The sequence below is a fragment of the Lithobates pipiens genome, unplaced genomic scaffold (assembly GCF_037356315.1).
Source record: "Lithobates pipiens isolate NorthernLeopardFrog02 unplaced genomic scaffold, aLitPip1_a1.2 Scaffold_22, whole genome shotgun sequence".
NCBI classification, from domain to species: Eukaryota; Metazoa; Chordata; class Amphibia; order Anura; family Ranidae; genus Lithobates; species Lithobates pipiens.
The window spans coordinates 131,301,943-131,318,759 of NW_027507784.1; the positions used below are offsets into that span (position 1 = coordinate 131,301,943).

Genomic DNA, 16,817 nt, shown 5'->3' on the forward strand with positions numbered 1-16,817 from the left:
ATTGGCTGTGTCAGAGGGACACGGCCAGGGCAGGACTTACCATTGGGCTTGACTGGGCTCAAGCCCATGGGCCCCGCCAAATAGGGGGCCCCGCCGAGATACATAGCCGAGTGTACTCGGTTCAGCTCCGCTCACAGTCACGCCCAGTCCCGCCCTATGATGGACATAACACAGGGACTGGGTGTGAACGTGAGCCAAGCCGAGTACACTCGGATACTCTCTGCTCCGCTCGGGACTGCGACAGGACCCGAGAGCTGCCAAGAGGACCCGAGAGCTGCCAAGATGTATCTCGGCGACGCCATTTTTAAACGTCAAGACTGCAATGACAAGGCTGCAATGACACTGGACAAGGCTGCAGATGGACGGGCAAGGCTGCAGATGGACACTGATAAGGGTGCATTGATGGGCATTTAAATGTCATTTTTTTTTTCTCCTTAAAATCCCCTCCTAAACTTCGTGTGCGTGTTATACACCGCTGCATGTTATACGCCGATAAATCCGATAATGTATAGAAGGTAGGGCCCGAAAATAACTCAAGCCCAGGGGCCCCCACCACTCTAAGTCCTGCCCTGGACACGGCCAACACAGAACTTCCCCGATGCGCGCCCACTGCGCGCATTAGGGAAGTAAACAGGAGGATGGCCTCCCGGCAGTTAGCGTCCGCTCTGTAGCCGCCTTTTGGCTATAGGACGGGCCCAAAGCGGTTAAAGGGGTTTATCAGAAGATTTAACAATAGTGTCTTGCAAAGTGCTCATGAAATACAAGTGCTGTATTGAAGCAAAAGCAACACATGCCTCCCCCCCCCCCCCCCCCCACAGGCATCTAAAAAAAAAAAACAACAAAAAAAAAAAACTACCCACCCCCTGCAGCTTATACACAGTGATGTATGCAATCCAATGAAAACTCCCACTTCAGGCAGGAACGGATATCTATTGACTTTCATTGTTGTTTGTTCCAGGTACACAACTACTTATCTGATGAAACACAAGAATGAAACGTAAGAGAAACTTCAAGAGTTCATTGCCATGTCTAGCATCAAGTTTTAACAGAAACCAGGAATAATACACACTGACGATGGGGGAGAATACATAAGCAAATAAGTGACCTCATATCTGAAGAGACAAGAAATAGTACATCAGACAACCACACATACACTCCTAAAGAAAAAGTTGTAGCAGAAAGGGAAAAATCGCACTCTTAAAGAAATGGCCAGGTGTATGCTGTCAGATGCCCACCTACCTCACAGGTACTGGAGAGAAGCAGTCATGACTGCAAACTATCTACAGAACAGACTACCCTCAAAAGCCAATAAAAGTACTCCATTTGAAATGTGGTATGGATCAAAGCCCAGCATATATTTGGATCTAAAGCATTTGCCTATATTCAGAGCCACAGTGGGCATTCTAGTGAGCAAACTAAGGGTTATAGAATTCTACACCCAAAGACTGACAAAGAGACAATAAGCCGTAGTGTTTATTTTGATGAGAGCCCATCACCAGAAACACCAATCCTTGAAAGCTGTGAAGTGAATATGTCACGCAAACCAGAAGAAAAGGTCAACCAAAGGAACCTGTGCAGGAGTCAGAACAAGAGGTGTTAGTTACATTGCCTAAACCAAGTTTCCCACCAGATCTTGCTGAACTGTCTGAAGTCAGAAGATCCATTTGGACTACAAAGGGGATACCACCCTGCAAGCTTTCATACACTGTCAAAACACACAGCATACTTGAACCAAATTCCTGGGACGACATAGAAAAACTGCTAAACCGTGAAGCCAATACATGGAGAAATGCAGCAGAAGAACTAAAGTCACTTCAAGAAAATAAAACCTGGACACTCACAGAGCTCCCTCCTAACCACAAAACTAGGAAGTAAGTGGACTTTCAAAGTAAAGTCAGACACAGAAGAGAATATCCACAAATACAAAGCCAAACTAGTTGCCAAGGGTTACTCCCAGAAATTTGAAAATGACGATGAACCATTCACTCCTCCCATAAAACACCCCACCATCAGAAGGCTTCTTGGTGTTACATTAAAACTACTTTCCTATATGGAGACATTAAGGAAGACCTTTTACGTGAAGCAACTACCAGGGTATGGACAAGGAGACAACCTTCTGTGTAAACTTCAGAAGAGCCTCTATGCTCTGAGGCAACCTGCAAGGATGTGGAATGAGAAAGTGAAGTGCTTACTAGAGAGGGTTTCTCATGAAGTAAAGCAGACCCCTGTCTCTATTTCAGAAATCAAGAAGACAAATGGATATACATATTTATGTTGATGACATTATAACCTGTTTTGAACAAGAATGGGATTACAATCAGTTCACAAGCTCAAAGAAAATTTTGAAATCAAGGAACTTGGGAACATTAGCTACTATGTTGGAATCCAAATAGAGAAAGAGAAGATGGAAGTTATCTGCTCAACCAATCTCCGAAAATAGTTGAAATTTTAAAACCATTCCATATGCAGGATGCAAAGGAAGTGAAAACTCCTATGGAACCAGGCTATCTAAAGAGCTATGAAGAAGAAAACTTGCTACCCAACAATGACACATATTTCAGAGCTATCGTTAAGCTGCTATGTTTAGGAAAGTTTCAGATCCCTGTCAGCGTGACTGGAACATGTAAAAGTAAAAAGAGTGACGCAGTACCTCAAAAGAACAATTCAGTTGAAGTTACGGTTGTCGGCAACATCAGATCCAAAACTGATGGGATATGTGGATGCTGATTGGGCCAGGGATTGCGCAGACCGCAAAGTGTATTAATCTTCCAGTATGGGGAAGGAACCATAAGTTGGTCTAGTCAAAAGCAAACAAATGTCACTCTATCTTCAACTGAAGCAGGGTAACTTTCAGCAGCACACACATGTCAAAATGTGATATGGATTTTTGAACTTTTTGTGGACATTGGGATAGACATGTCAAAACCAATTCCCATTTTTGAAGACAACCAGGGGTGTATAAAGCTTACACAATCAGGGTTAATCCTAGAAGCACACACACCAACGTTAAGTATCGCCTACTGAGGGACCATCAAGAACAAGGTGTTATTGACCTACAGAAGAGATGACTACTGATGCACTCACCAAGCATTTGTCAAAGGAACGTCATAATTATATCCAGAAGAAGCTGAATGTAATTTAATAAAGAACATGCTGTTAAGAAGGGGTGTTGGAAGCACGACAGTAAGTAATGCAATGATTCTTTATAGTGTGAATAATATACAGTATATGCATTTATACCTTTCTATGTAGCAGGTGGCAATGCAGTATTATAGCGTGTATCTATGATGTGTGTACTTGTTTGTGTTCAGTCCCTGTCTCCATGCTGATAAAGACATTAATTGCAATCCCCCCATGGAAGTAAAGCATATTGCTGTATACAAAAAGCTTCCAGTGCATTATTTCAATACTCTGCACAACAAGTTTTAGGTTCTAATAGCTTTTGAAGTTAATCCAAAAATGATTATGCATGCATGTTATTACTTCTTAAAATAGCACTAGCTCATATCGTCAGGTAAATGCACATAATATCAACATCATTGCCAGAAGAATTATTGGGCAATTCACTGAACTATAATGCATATGGCATTTTCATATTCATCGGTTTGACTTGTATTGTACTTCCCATTCAAATGTTAAGCAATGATACTAGTCTTCATGGAATCCTGTCTTACACTTTTGTGAGTGGAAGAAGAATAGCAAATGGAGGTAGATAGGCTGCTGGGATATCAGGCAAATTTAGCTCTTTTTGCTTCCTCTGTAATCATTTGAGCAGCTATTGATTTATTTTGGCTGTGCGTTATCTCACAGGTTGCAGTTTTGACTGCTCCCCCTGCTTTCTGTAAGTTTCCAGAACATAGGGCTGGGAGAGTCAAATACTTGAATATTTATTGTTCTTCAGCCAATCCCTGGGGAGGTTTCTCCAGTAGGTGGCTAGGGAGAATGTAAATAGTCTGGGATCTGGGGCAGCCAAATTCTTGTCCTGCTGAAGAAGTTCCACAGCCTCGGGGGGGGGGGGGGAATGGTAAGAAATATATTGCGCTGACACCCAAATAGACAGCAGCCAGCACAGCAACCCTAATTTATCAGAGTCATCACCAAGCTCTTCACTTGTTTACTAAAGCACAATATATGGTTGAAGACATATCCCACTGAGACTTGTGGATATTGGTTTTTCTAAGCTGAGCCCGGATGGAACCTTCTTCAGTACATGGAGGCATCTCTCATCTTGGTTTAAAGTACACATGTGGATGATCCATTCATTGGTGTTTACACCACAAGCTTTTGCGACTCATTGGGTGTATGCCCATTTGGGGCCATTTGTTCCGGTAAACCTTCTTACACTCAGTGGTGGCTGTCTTTCATATCTACTCGTGCTATAAAGGACTATATCTTTCAATTTGATCCAGTCCTACCTTTATAAGATCACAATTCTTGACTTTATTTTTCACTCTATGGACTTTTTTTTTTTTTTTTTTTTTTCATGGTCATTTTTCTATAATTTTGCAATTATGCCAAAGATCTGTAGAAAATGATTTGCTGCCCACATCCCTGGATAAGTAGATACAAAAACATTTTCCTTTTTTATATGACTTTAAAAGGCAGAAAACTCCAATATCAAAAAACATATACAGACAACCATTTGACTCTGTCAGGTATGAAAATAGGACCGAAAATTCCCAATACGTTTCAAGTTTAGTTGACGGTAATCCTCTTCTTCAGGGCATGTGGGTCAGTAACGAATATTAGTTGTCTACAAGTAACAGAGAACAGAAAGCAGTTGGCATTTATCAAACCCAAACACACCACAGATGAAGCAGGGATACAGCTTAGGTTTCTAGGGCATAAACAAAAGAGGAAAAGCTGTTTACCACAAGGTTGTGCATCGTTAGATGGTATGTTTTTATGTATAAATATAGAAAACTGGTCATTTAGAACACACACACCTTTTTAAGTGGCTAGTATATTGGTAACGGGCAGACGAGGAGAAAGGGGTGTACGAAAGGCCGGTCACATCAGATATCTATAATGACATGACATTTATAGTTTAATATAGGCCACACAGATTTTGAGCCAAGGATATATATATATATATATATATATATATATATATATATATATATAATATTATGAAAAGTGCAGGATTGTACCCAAGAATCAGATTTTTTACCTATGGTCTTGTTGAAAACTGCTCAGTCTACACGGTGCAAGAGGTAGCATGAGACTGAGCTGGAAAGTGTCCGGCTTAAGAAGGCATCTCCTTGTAATTATCTGTATTCCCCCACAGCTGTGACTGAAACGAGGGCTAGATCAGAAGGAGCAAATCCCTGGCGCGCAGGCCTGCCCCCAGGAGCAAAAAGGGCCAAGACAAGTATCGGAGCTGTTGAACAGCATCGCAATGGGGCGTGATGTCCAACAATGACCCGTGGCCACAGGGGGTGCCATGGCAACTAGCAGACACTTGGCCAGAGGCGCCCAATAGATAGGCCGACCGTGTCAAACTGATGACACAGGCCACCCCTGTGCGCAGAGTGGATGATCCTGAAAGGGTCTGCCGCACCTCGCCCCCAGTGGCTATTGGTGTAATGGCAGCAGAGACTAATCCCAATGTTCACAGAACACAATACAAAGACAAATGAGCTATTGCATATAAAAAAGAGGAAAATTAATCAGGTCTGGACCATATAAATACAGTATCCATCAATTATGCATTAGTATGCTTTCTTTATAGATATCTGATGTGATCTGTTCGGCCTTTCATACATCCCTTTCTCCTTCCCCCGTTACCAATATACTAGCCACTTAAAAGGTGTGTGTGTGTACTATCTAAATGACCAGTTTTCTATATTTATACATAAAAACATACCATCTAACGATGCACAACCTTGTGGTAAATGGCTTTTCCTCTTTTGTTTATACCCTAGAAACCTAAGCTGTATCCCTGCGTCAGCTGTGGCGGGTTTGGGTGGACACAAAGTGCCCTCTGTGGCTGATCCTGATTCCGGGCCTGCCGTGCCTTTTCTCCCCATGGTTGTTCTCCAGCTCGTGTGATATATGGCAGCAGATCCTTCCCCATTTTTAATAGGATGCAATATTGGTGATATCTAAAATACTGTATATGGTCAGTGTCAATATTATTAATACGTTTTATTCTATAAGTTTTTGTATTTATGTATAATGATGAATGCTTACTGCTTTCTGTCCTCTATTAATTGTAGACAACTAATATTCATTACTGAACCACTATCCCCTGAAGAAGAGGATTACCATCACTAAACTTGAAACACGTTGGGCATTCCCTGGCCTTTTTTCATACCTGACAGTCAAATGGTTGCCTGTATATGTTCTTTGATATTGCATCTTAGTTAAATATGCATCCAAGCTTGATTTTTATCACGCTATACCTCCATGTTTTTAACTTTTCAAATAAAATGTAAATATGTTTTCAACATTTGACTGCTAAGCAGTTTTCTGCCTTTTAAAGTGATTGTAAACCCCACAGACCACTTTTCCCTACAGGTAAGCCTAGATTAAGGCTTACCTTTTAGGTGCAAGAAATATCTCCTAAACCTACACGATTTAGGAGATATTTGCAAAAGACAGGCACCAATGTCAACAGCGCATGCAGTTTCTAACAGCGATCATGCCGTTAGTGGCGACTCCTGCGTGCATTCGCGGGAGTGATGCCATCGCGGCTCCAGCCAATCGCAGCACTGGAGCCGTGATATCCGAAAGGAAGATGGACGCTTCATGGAAGAGGGGAAAGTGGTGACATTGCAGGCTCCTGCATAGCGATGCATAGTAGCCCATTATGCTTTACCTTTGCAGGGAAACAAAGTAAAACCCATCAGGGTTTACTTCCTCTTTAAAGTCCCATAGAGGAAAATGTCGTATTTGTATTATTTTTATATGGCCATTATTACTGCGTAAGATTCATTTATTATGAGCACTAACAGTCATTGGTTATATATATATTTTTTTAATTCTGTAGCCTTGCAGAATTTTTTTTCACTAGCACTGCACATTTGTTGTTATCACAGCCTCGAGGGTGACTGCTACCCCTTTGGAGCTGTTGCATAGCTGGGTGGCCAATTCCAATTTCAAGTAAATTCCTTTAAAGCCAGCTAAGGATATAACCTAATGATCTGGTCCAGAGAACTCGCTGAAGAGTGCCCAGTAAAAGCAGGAAAGTGTATAGCTTTCCTGTGGCATTGTGAGTCCTTCACTGGAGAGTGTCAGGTAAATGCTGGGAGTGAGCAGCTTTCCTGTAGCCAGTGCCACAGAGAGCCTAGAGTAAGCTATGCACTGTAAAGTTTTCCTGCGAGAATTAGATGTCTGGTGGAAACTGAGAATTTTTCAGCGTTCCTAAGACATTGTGAGTGCTGACCTGAGCTCAGGGTCTCAGATCTGACCCCCCACCCTTCGTCCCTGGCATAGATTATCCCAAAAAGCCTAGCATATTGAAGTATAATCCTCAGTGTTCTCCATATCACCTTAACCTTTTTCACCTGTCACAAGTTCTTCAAGCAGTAAATCTAAAGTAAAAAGACAAACTGCTAGACTGTTGTGATTGACAGCCTCTATACTGTTTAGGAAAGAACTAGTTAATATCAAGGTTTCCTGCATGTGTTGAACATTTTTAGTTTCATAGGACTCACTTTTGATGTATTTTGACATAATTACAAGTATTTTCCAGGTATCTGGAACCTTTTTCAGTTTAAGTATTGCCGTCTATATTTGCCTCGAAATAATTTTTTTTTCTTCTGTGTGAAACCTGTCCATGTGTGGAGAACAGTGGGAATGGAAGTGAAGAATTAGTTATTTATTTCAAGAATTTAGATAGCACAAGTCACATAAACCCCAGAATTCAAGCAGCTAAACTTGATCTAGGGTCCCTATCTCACATGCATGAACAAACTAGGGCCAATAACCCACCAACATGCCTTTGGATTGTGGGAGCAAAACGGTACACAGAGGAAACCCACACAAGCACAGGGAGAGCATACTGTACAAACTCCATGCAGGTGGTGTCCTGGTTGGGATTAGAACTAAGAACCCTAGTGCTAGAAGATAGGAGTGCTAAGCAGTCGCATGCTCTCTGGTGAGAAAAAGCACAGGAAACAACAAAGGTGTGAGCGTGGTGCATGGTTAACAGCAGTGACTCTTTCCTGAAGGGCTACCAGAGGAAACGCCCCCCCCCCCCCCCACAACGAAGTTAATTATTGCATTTCAACATTAGATGCTCATGTTGTCTTATGCAAAGGATAACTCTTAAAATGGCTAAAATTATCTAGGCCTGATGCAGAATATGTACAGTATTAACCACTTCAATACAGGGCACTTTTTTGAGCTTTCAGCGCTGTCGCATTTTGAATGACAATTGCGCAGTCATGCTACACTGTACTCAAATGAAATTTTTATAATTTTTTTCCCACAAATAGAGCTTTCTTTTGGTGGTATTTGATCACCTCTATGGTTTTTATTTTTTGCGCTACAAATAAAAAAATACTGAAAATTTTGAAAAAAAAAATGTTTTTTTTTGTTTCAGTTTCAAAACTTTGTAAATAAGTACGTTTTCTCCTTCACTGATGGGGCTACACTGATGGGCACTGATAAGGCGGCACTGATGGGCACCAATGATGTGGCACCAATGAAGTGGCACTGATGAGGTGGCATTGATGGACACTGATAGGCGGCACTGATAGGCGACACGGGTGGACACTGATAGGTGGCACAAATTGGCACTGATAGCTGGCACGGATTGCCATGGATGGGCGGCACAGATGGGCATGGATAGGCGGCACAGATGGGCATGGATAGGCGGCACAGATGGGCACGGGTTGGCACTGATAGGCGGCACAGGTGGGCACTGATAGGCGGCACAGGTGGGCACTCATAGGCGGCATTGGTGTTATACTGTACTAATGGATGCCAATCAGTGCCAAACAATGCATGCCAATCAGTGATGCCCATTGTGGGCACTGATTGGCATCCATTATGGGCACTGATTGGCATCCATTGTGCTGACTGGCATCCCTGGTGGTCTAGGGAGGATTACCTTTTCCCTGGTGGTCTGGTGGCGTCCCTGGTGGTCCAGTGTGGGCATCCTCGGGGGGGCTGTGCTGATAATCGATCAGCACAGACCCCCCCCCCCTGTCAGAGGAGCAGCCAATCGGCTCTCCTCTACTCGCGTCTGACAGACACGAGTGAGGAAAAGCCGATCACCGGCTCATCCCATTTACACTGTGATCAGCCGTGATTGGACACGGCTGATCACGTGGTAAAGAGTCTCCGTCGGAGACTCTTTACCGAGATTGTAGTTGCCGGGTATCAGACTGACACCCCGCACCAACGATCGCCGCAATGCGCGCCCCCGGGGGCCCGCAGCGGTTCATAATCCTGATCACGTCATATGACGTCCGATCAGGATTATGAAACCACTTTGCCACCGTCAATTCCCTATAGGGCGGGCGGCAAGTGGTTAAGAAACCATAATATCTCTTTATTAGAGCAAAAACCTCAAAAACCTCAAATTCAATTTGTAGTGCCGTTTTTCAGTAGTAATTGTCAACTCAAGTTTTATATTTGTGATCTTCCTTGCACCAGGCCAAAAAATTTAATTTTTTGTAAAAAAGAAAAAAACAAACAAATATTCAACCAAAGCTTTTTTTTATTATTATTGGATAGAGCAGGGGAAGTTTTTATTCTCAATTGGGATTTTGCCATTTGTGTCCCTGTTTGTGAGATTGTTGGGGCGGAAGTGATGGAAAAACCTGTCCAACAGGTCTCTCCTTTCTGCTCCTTATTTTATGCCAGTCATCATGATTTATGATGCAAGTTGATTTTATACTCCATCGCTGCCAAGCAACAGTACATTGTACATTTTGAGCATGTACTAAATCCAGAACAGTGATTTTACATTCCAAAGACCAGCTGGTAGTTAATTGGCTCCAATCTAAATTGGCCAGTATGTATATATGTAAGGGAGGGACCTTAGATTGTAAGCTCCTTAAGGACAGGGACTGATGTAAATGTAATGGTGCTATATAAGTACCTGAAATAAATAAAAATAAATATACAGTGTCTTGAAAAACTATTCATACCCCTTGATATTTTCCAAATTTTGTCATGTTACAACCAACAATGTAAATGTATTTTATTGGAATTTTATGTGATGGACCAACACAAAGTGCCACATAATTGTGAAGTGGAAGGAAAATGATAAATGGATTTCAACATTTCTTAACAAATAAATATGTGAAAATTGTGATGTGCATTTGTATTCAGCCCACCTCAGTCAGTACTTTTGTAGAACCACCTTTCTCTGCAATTACAGCTGCAAGTCTTTTTTGGGGATGTCTCTACCAGCCTTGCACATCTATCGAGTGACATTTGTGCCCATTCTTCTTTCCAAATTAGCTCAAGCTCTGTCAGATTGAATGGAGAGCATCTGTAAACAGCAATTTTCAAGTCTTTCTACAGATTCTCAATTGGAATTCGGTCTGGACTTTGACTGGGCCATTCTAATACATTAATATGCTTTGATCTAAACCATTCCATTGTAGCTCTGGTTGTATGTTTAGGGTTGTTGTCTGCTGGAAGGTCAACCTCTGTCCCAGTCTCAAGTCTTTTGCAGACTCTAACAGGTTTTCTGCTGAGATTGCCTGTATTTGGCTCCATCCATCTTTCCATCAACTCTGACTAGCTTCCCTGCAATTTTGGTCTCATTTGACCAGAGCAACTTCTTCCACCTTTTTGCTGTGTTCCCCACATGGCTTCTCACAAACTGCAAACAGGACTTCTTATGGCATTCTTTTTGCCACTCTTCCATAAAGGCAAGATTAGTGGAGTGCACGACTAATGGTTGTACTGTGGACAGATTCTCCCACCTGAGATGTGGTTCTCTGGAAAGTCACCATGAGCCTCTTGGCTGCTTCTCTGCTGAATGTTCTCCTTACCTGACCTGTCAGTTTAGATTTGCAGTTGTGCCATACTCTTTTCATTTTCAGATGATGGATTGAACAGTACTCTGTGAGATGTTCTAAGCCTGAGATTTTTTAAAGCCTAACCATGCTTTAAACTTCTCTACAACCATATCCCTGACCTGTCTGATGTGTTCCTTGGGGGCTCTGAGTGCTGTATTTATACTGAGATTAAATTAAATAAAAAATAATTCCCGTTATGGATTAATAATGGATATTTGTTTTTGGTTGTAATATGACAAAATGTGGAAAATTTTCAAGGGGTATGAATACTATTTCAAGGCACTGTAGAAGCTATTATTAAAGTAAATGTAAAGCCAAACCATTTTAGATATAGTAGTGAATGGTTAAAACCCTCCATCTGTTTGTCTTTTGTCATCTGTGTACTGTTCAAAAGATTCCCCTTTGTTTCCCATCCTTTTAGACACAACAAGAAGTGTGGACAGCTCTTCAAAGTGAGGTAAATATTCTCTTAGTTGTCACTGGAAGATATCCCATCTATTTCTGTTTCATAAATTTTTGTACACAGACTTTCATTCATCCATACATATATGCTGGCCTTGACTCTGTGAGCCACCTTTGCCTGCCTCTGCCATGCAACCTGCTCTACCCACTCCCGGATGGGACTTGCCTGACACAGCCTTGATTTGCACTTGCCTTTTTTTTTTTTGGGATATTTTTTGGTTCCTGTGATACTTTAGTGGCTTTGGTGGGTGCATGATTATCCTAATTTTGCTTTAATTATTTATAGGAATTGGGGAATGCTTTTCCTTATTATATTATCTATTTATTTTCAATGATATGGTCTTGTTACAGATATGCATTTTGGATTTCCGCATCTCCTGAAGAGGTGAACATTGTTCGTGAACTGTGTGGATAATTTTTAGTACTTGGTTGTTTTGAAATGATTTGTGTTCTATAGTGTTACAGACCTCAATGTTTATATGTTTTTATTTTTTGATTACATGGCTACTTTGCATCCTAGCTGTTAATTTTTATAAGCAGTCAAAGATGTGATATTTTTACATAATGTGGTAATAATATTTATAGTGCAAGTGAACCAAAGTCCCAATGCCATCATATTTAATCATATTTATTGTGGCCACACCAGATACTGTTTTCAGACACCCCCCCCCCCCCCCCGACCCCTTCAATACAGTAAAACTGCACATTTTGGAGAGTGACCTTTTTAATGTGGCCAGCCTAAGGAACACCTGTGCAATAATCATGCTGTCTAATCAGCATCTTGATAGGCCACACCTGTGAGGTGGATGGATTATCTTGGCAAAGGAGAAGTGCTCACTAACACAGATTTAGACAGATTTGTGAACAATATTTGCGAGAAATAGGCCTTCTGTATAGAAAAAGTCATAAATCTTTGAGTATAGCTCATGATAAATAGGGTCAAACACAAAAGTGTTGTTTATCATTTTGCTCTGTGTATTTTACTGTATTTATGAGGCTTGATCTAATTTAACACGCCATACTGTACTGCATTTTTTACTGTATTTATGAGGCTTGATCTAATTTAACACACCATTCCATAACATAAAGTAAGTTGAGATCCACTAACAAAAACTTACCGGAAGGAGCATTGCTGCATAAACTTTTGCTGATGAGTTGTTTGGGTACTTGAAGTGCATCATGAAGGTGAAAACCTAAAATGAAATATATAAAATATATTGTGTAAGATTATAATCACGGTTCTATATTTGGCCTTTTGTAGAAACAGAATTATCTTGAAATGTAGTCAAACAATTTAACAAAGCATATGTAACCAAAATATGTAAATATTATAATGCAAAATGTCTTTGGCTGTTTTGAAGTGTTAATCCATGTGCAATAATGAGCAATTGAAACATTCTCCTTTAGACACTAGTTATGTGGACATGCTGGCCGAACTGTAAGAAAGTTGGTCAGTACAAAAAGTCAACCAATCTTCTTCAAAAATGTAATATAATCTTCAATCCAGAAAATGAGACGACCCTCTGCATAGTCCCTAAACAGCAATTTGTCGTTCTGTAATAGCTAATACTAAACCATATGCAACAAAGCAGAGTAATGCCCAATGTACTAAATAGAACTTTGTCTGCATTCCTATCCATAATACTTTGTATACATTTAAAGCGTAGCTTCAGCCCAAACATTTCTTTTTAATTTGAGTAATTTTCTTTATTAGGATTCGAGATAGGAAGGCCTGAAAAAAAAAAAAAAAAATCCTGAAATAATTGGAAAAAATAAACAGAAAAAAAAGAACAGGGAAAATAATCCTGTTTATTTTTTCCAATTATTTCAGGATTTTTTTTCTATTTTTTTTTTTTTTTTTTACAGAAAAAAGTGTGGAATATGTTATTTTATGACCTGGTATTCAATAATATAACAAGAAGACCTTAATGAAAGTTTCCTGAGACTTTATGTAAAGCATTACATTTATTGAAAGTTCTCTCAGACGAAGATGAACAAATCCTGGAATACAATTCTAGTAACACTGCTCTTCTCAATGCAGTTTTCAAACCAGAGAAATATGCATATCTTCCACTAGGGAAATATATATATGCATATCTTCCACTACAGAGGAAAGGCTTCAGTTTAGTTTGCTTATGGGTTTTATATTGTACCTCTTACAGTTGGGTGATTATTGGGATGCCAGATGATAGTTTCTGTCCTCTGAGGCTTTAATTGGCAGGTAAGAGGGTGAATTTGTCTGACAAATTAGTTTATCTTTTTAACCTTTAAATGATTCCTATTAATGTGCTCCACCATCACAGCATAATGTTTACCTATAGTTTTGCTCAGTAAATTGTTTGTTCCTTTGCTCCTTTCAGTAAAATGGTGAGACCAAGATCTAGATTTTGGAAACCTTTCCACAGTGCAATTTCTGCTGAGAACAAAGCTACAATTAGCAAATATTGTGAGAAGAAATCGTATTTTCCACAAGGATGATAAAACACATCTAGGTATGCCAGAGGTGACCTATTGACATTTAAATACATCGTGGAATGAAATGATGAGGACCAGAATGAAAGTGCAAGTAGCATTTCCCCCTCTCATTCCAGAAACACTTTCTGTTGCTTCTGGATCATCACAAAGTGTTTCTTCACCAGTAGCATCTACAAGTAAGAACTTTTTACAAACAACTGCCTCCTAAAATTATACAATACCTTAAATTATAGAGAAAATTACACCTGAAAAATCAGAACATTTATCAAGCCCTTCATAGAGCAATATATGCTTCTGGATCAGCCTTGTCAAGAACTGAACATGCATATTGGCAGGAAGTTTTTATATTCTTATGAGGGAAAGGGTTACCTGTTCTCATGTGTAGTGATGGACAAACTGCCGACGGGACGTTTCGCGAACGCGGCCGATAGTTCGCGAACCGGAACGTTCGCTGCGGGCCCCATTGACTTCAATGGGAGGCGAACTTTGCAAACCTACAAGTCAAATTTGCAGCCACAAAATAATTAATAGCTGTGCAAACATAGTCCCACCACATGGCCAATGACATAACACATGTATGAGGTGAATCTGGGATCGACAACTACAAGCATTCTTTTTTTTTTTTATATGGGAAATCGTTGTGACAATTCAGGACTGTGGAGCGCATGAAGGCAATGGAGGAGAGGGAAGGTCAGGGACCAGGGTAGGCAAAGAAGAGGGTGCAGGAGATGATCACTAGCAGCGTGACATACAGCAATGACACCTGCACCGTGATGGAGAGCACTGACATCAGCAGTGTGATATACAGCACTGACAGCAGTACCGTGATAGAGAGCACTGACATCAGCAGCGTGACCTAAAGCACTAACACCAGCACTGTGATATACAGCACTGACAGCAGCACTGTGATATACAGCACTGACACCTGCACCGTAAGCAGCCCCAGGAGGAAGTCAGCATAGCACAGGGATGGTGGGAGCCCCTCATAATGAGCATAGCACAGGGATGGTGGGAGCCCCTCATAATGAGCATAGCACAGGGATGGTGGGAGCCCCTCATAATATGCACAGCAGAGGTACAGCCCCAGGAGGAAGTCGGCACAGCACAGGAATGGTGGGAGCCCCTCATAATATGCAGCCCCAGGAGAATGTCAGCATAGCACATGGATGGTGGGAGCCCCTCATAATAAGCAGCCCCAGGAGGATGTAAGCATAGCACAGGGATGGTGGAAGCCCCTCATAATAAGCAGCCCCAGGAGGAAGTCAGCACAGCACAGGGATGGTGGGAGCCCCTCATAATAAGCATAGCACAGGGATGATGGGAGCCCCTCATAATAAGCAGCCCCAGGAGGAAGTCAGCACAGCACAGGGATGGTGGGAGCCCCTCATAATAAGCAGCCCCAGGAGGAAGTCAGCACAGCACAGGGATGGTGGGAGCCCCTCATAATAAGGAGCCCCAGGAGGAAGTCAGCACAGCACAGGGATGGTCGGAGCCCCTCATAATAAGCAGCCCCAGGAGGAAGTCAGCACAGCACAGGGATGGTGGGAGCCCCTCATAATAAGGAGCCCCAGGAGGAAGTCAGCACAGCACAGGGATGGTCGGAGCCCCTCATAATAAGCAGCCCCAGTAGAAATATGACACCGCTCAACCTCTTCAAAGAGGAGGGTATGGGCATATAGTACGGTGTGCTTTTTTTTGGACAAGGAAGTGAGCCAAATGAAGAAAGAAGGTCTGTGTGCTCGATTAAAAAAATTGTTTATAGACATATATACATGGTCTACTGGTCACATGTGTTGAATTCCTCCAAGATCCATGCCTCATTCATTTTTAGAAATGTGAGGTAGTTAACACTGTCGTGAGCTAGGCAAGTACGCTTATCGGTCACGATCCCCCCTGCTGCGCTGAACGTCCTTTCGGACAGGACACTGGATGAGGGGCAAACAAACAGTTCGATTGCAAATTGGGCAAGCTCTGGCCAGAGGTCAAGCCTGCCCACCCAGTAGTCCAGGGGTTCATCACTCCTCAGAGCGCCCACATCGGCCGTTAACCCGATGTAGTCGGACACCTGACGGTCTAGGCGTTCCCTGATGCTGGATCCGGATGACACCTGTCGATGGGTCGGCTGAAAGAATGACCTCATATCCGAAGTCACCAACACATCTTCAAACCGGCCTCTTCTTGCAGGCGCTGTTGGATTGGTACCCGCAACTCCTTCTCTGGGAGTGGGAATTGCTCCTCTGCCAGCGCACGCAAAAGCAGAATCCAGCATTTCTCGAAGCAAGGCCTGGAAGTGCTGCATTCTGACAGCCCTCTGTGACGGCGGTAACATTTCCGCCATTTTGTGTTTGTACCAGGGGTCTAAGTACGTTGCCACCCAGTACTGGTCCTTGACCCTTATGCTTTTTATACGGGGGTCCCTATTAAAACACTGGAGCATGAAGGCCCCCATTTGCACTAAACTGAAAGCGGTGTGGTGGCCTGGCTCCTGCTCATCATCCAGGATAATGTCGTCCTCTTCATTCTCCTCTCCCCATCCATGCACAACAGGGGTCCCAGAAAGGTTTAAAGCATGCTCTTCTTGCTCCTCCTCATCCGCCCCGGCACCATCCTCCTCTGACTCCTCTTCAGACTCCTGTTGTTGACTTGTCTCAGATAGAGTAGCCCCCCCTGGGAATTCATCCAGCATTGCGACTTCCTCATCTTCCCGCTCCTGCTCCTCCACAGCTTGATCAATGACACGACGCAATGCACGCTCCATAAAGAAGGCATAAGGTACCATGTCACTGATGGCGCCATGGCTGCGACTGACCAGTTTGGTGATCTCCTCAAATGGCCGCAGAAGTCTGCATGCGTCGCGCATGAGCAGCCACAGGCGCGTTGAAAAAAACCCAGCTC

General features: G+C 42.2%; 1 protein-coding gene across 1 annotated transcript in view; it reads right to left on the bottom strand.

Annotated features, from left to right (window-relative positions):
* MREG (melanoregulin) overlaps positions 1-16,817 on the bottom strand; it is a 120,821-nt gene that overhangs the window by 69,338 nt on the left and 34,666 nt on the right. Inside the window, exon 2 of the mRNA XM_077448321.1 lies at positions 12,566-12,640. Within this exon, the coding sequence (XP_077304447.1) occupies positions 12,566-12,640 (75 nt within the window). The remainder of the gene's footprint in view (positions 1-12,565; positions 12,641-16,817) is intronic.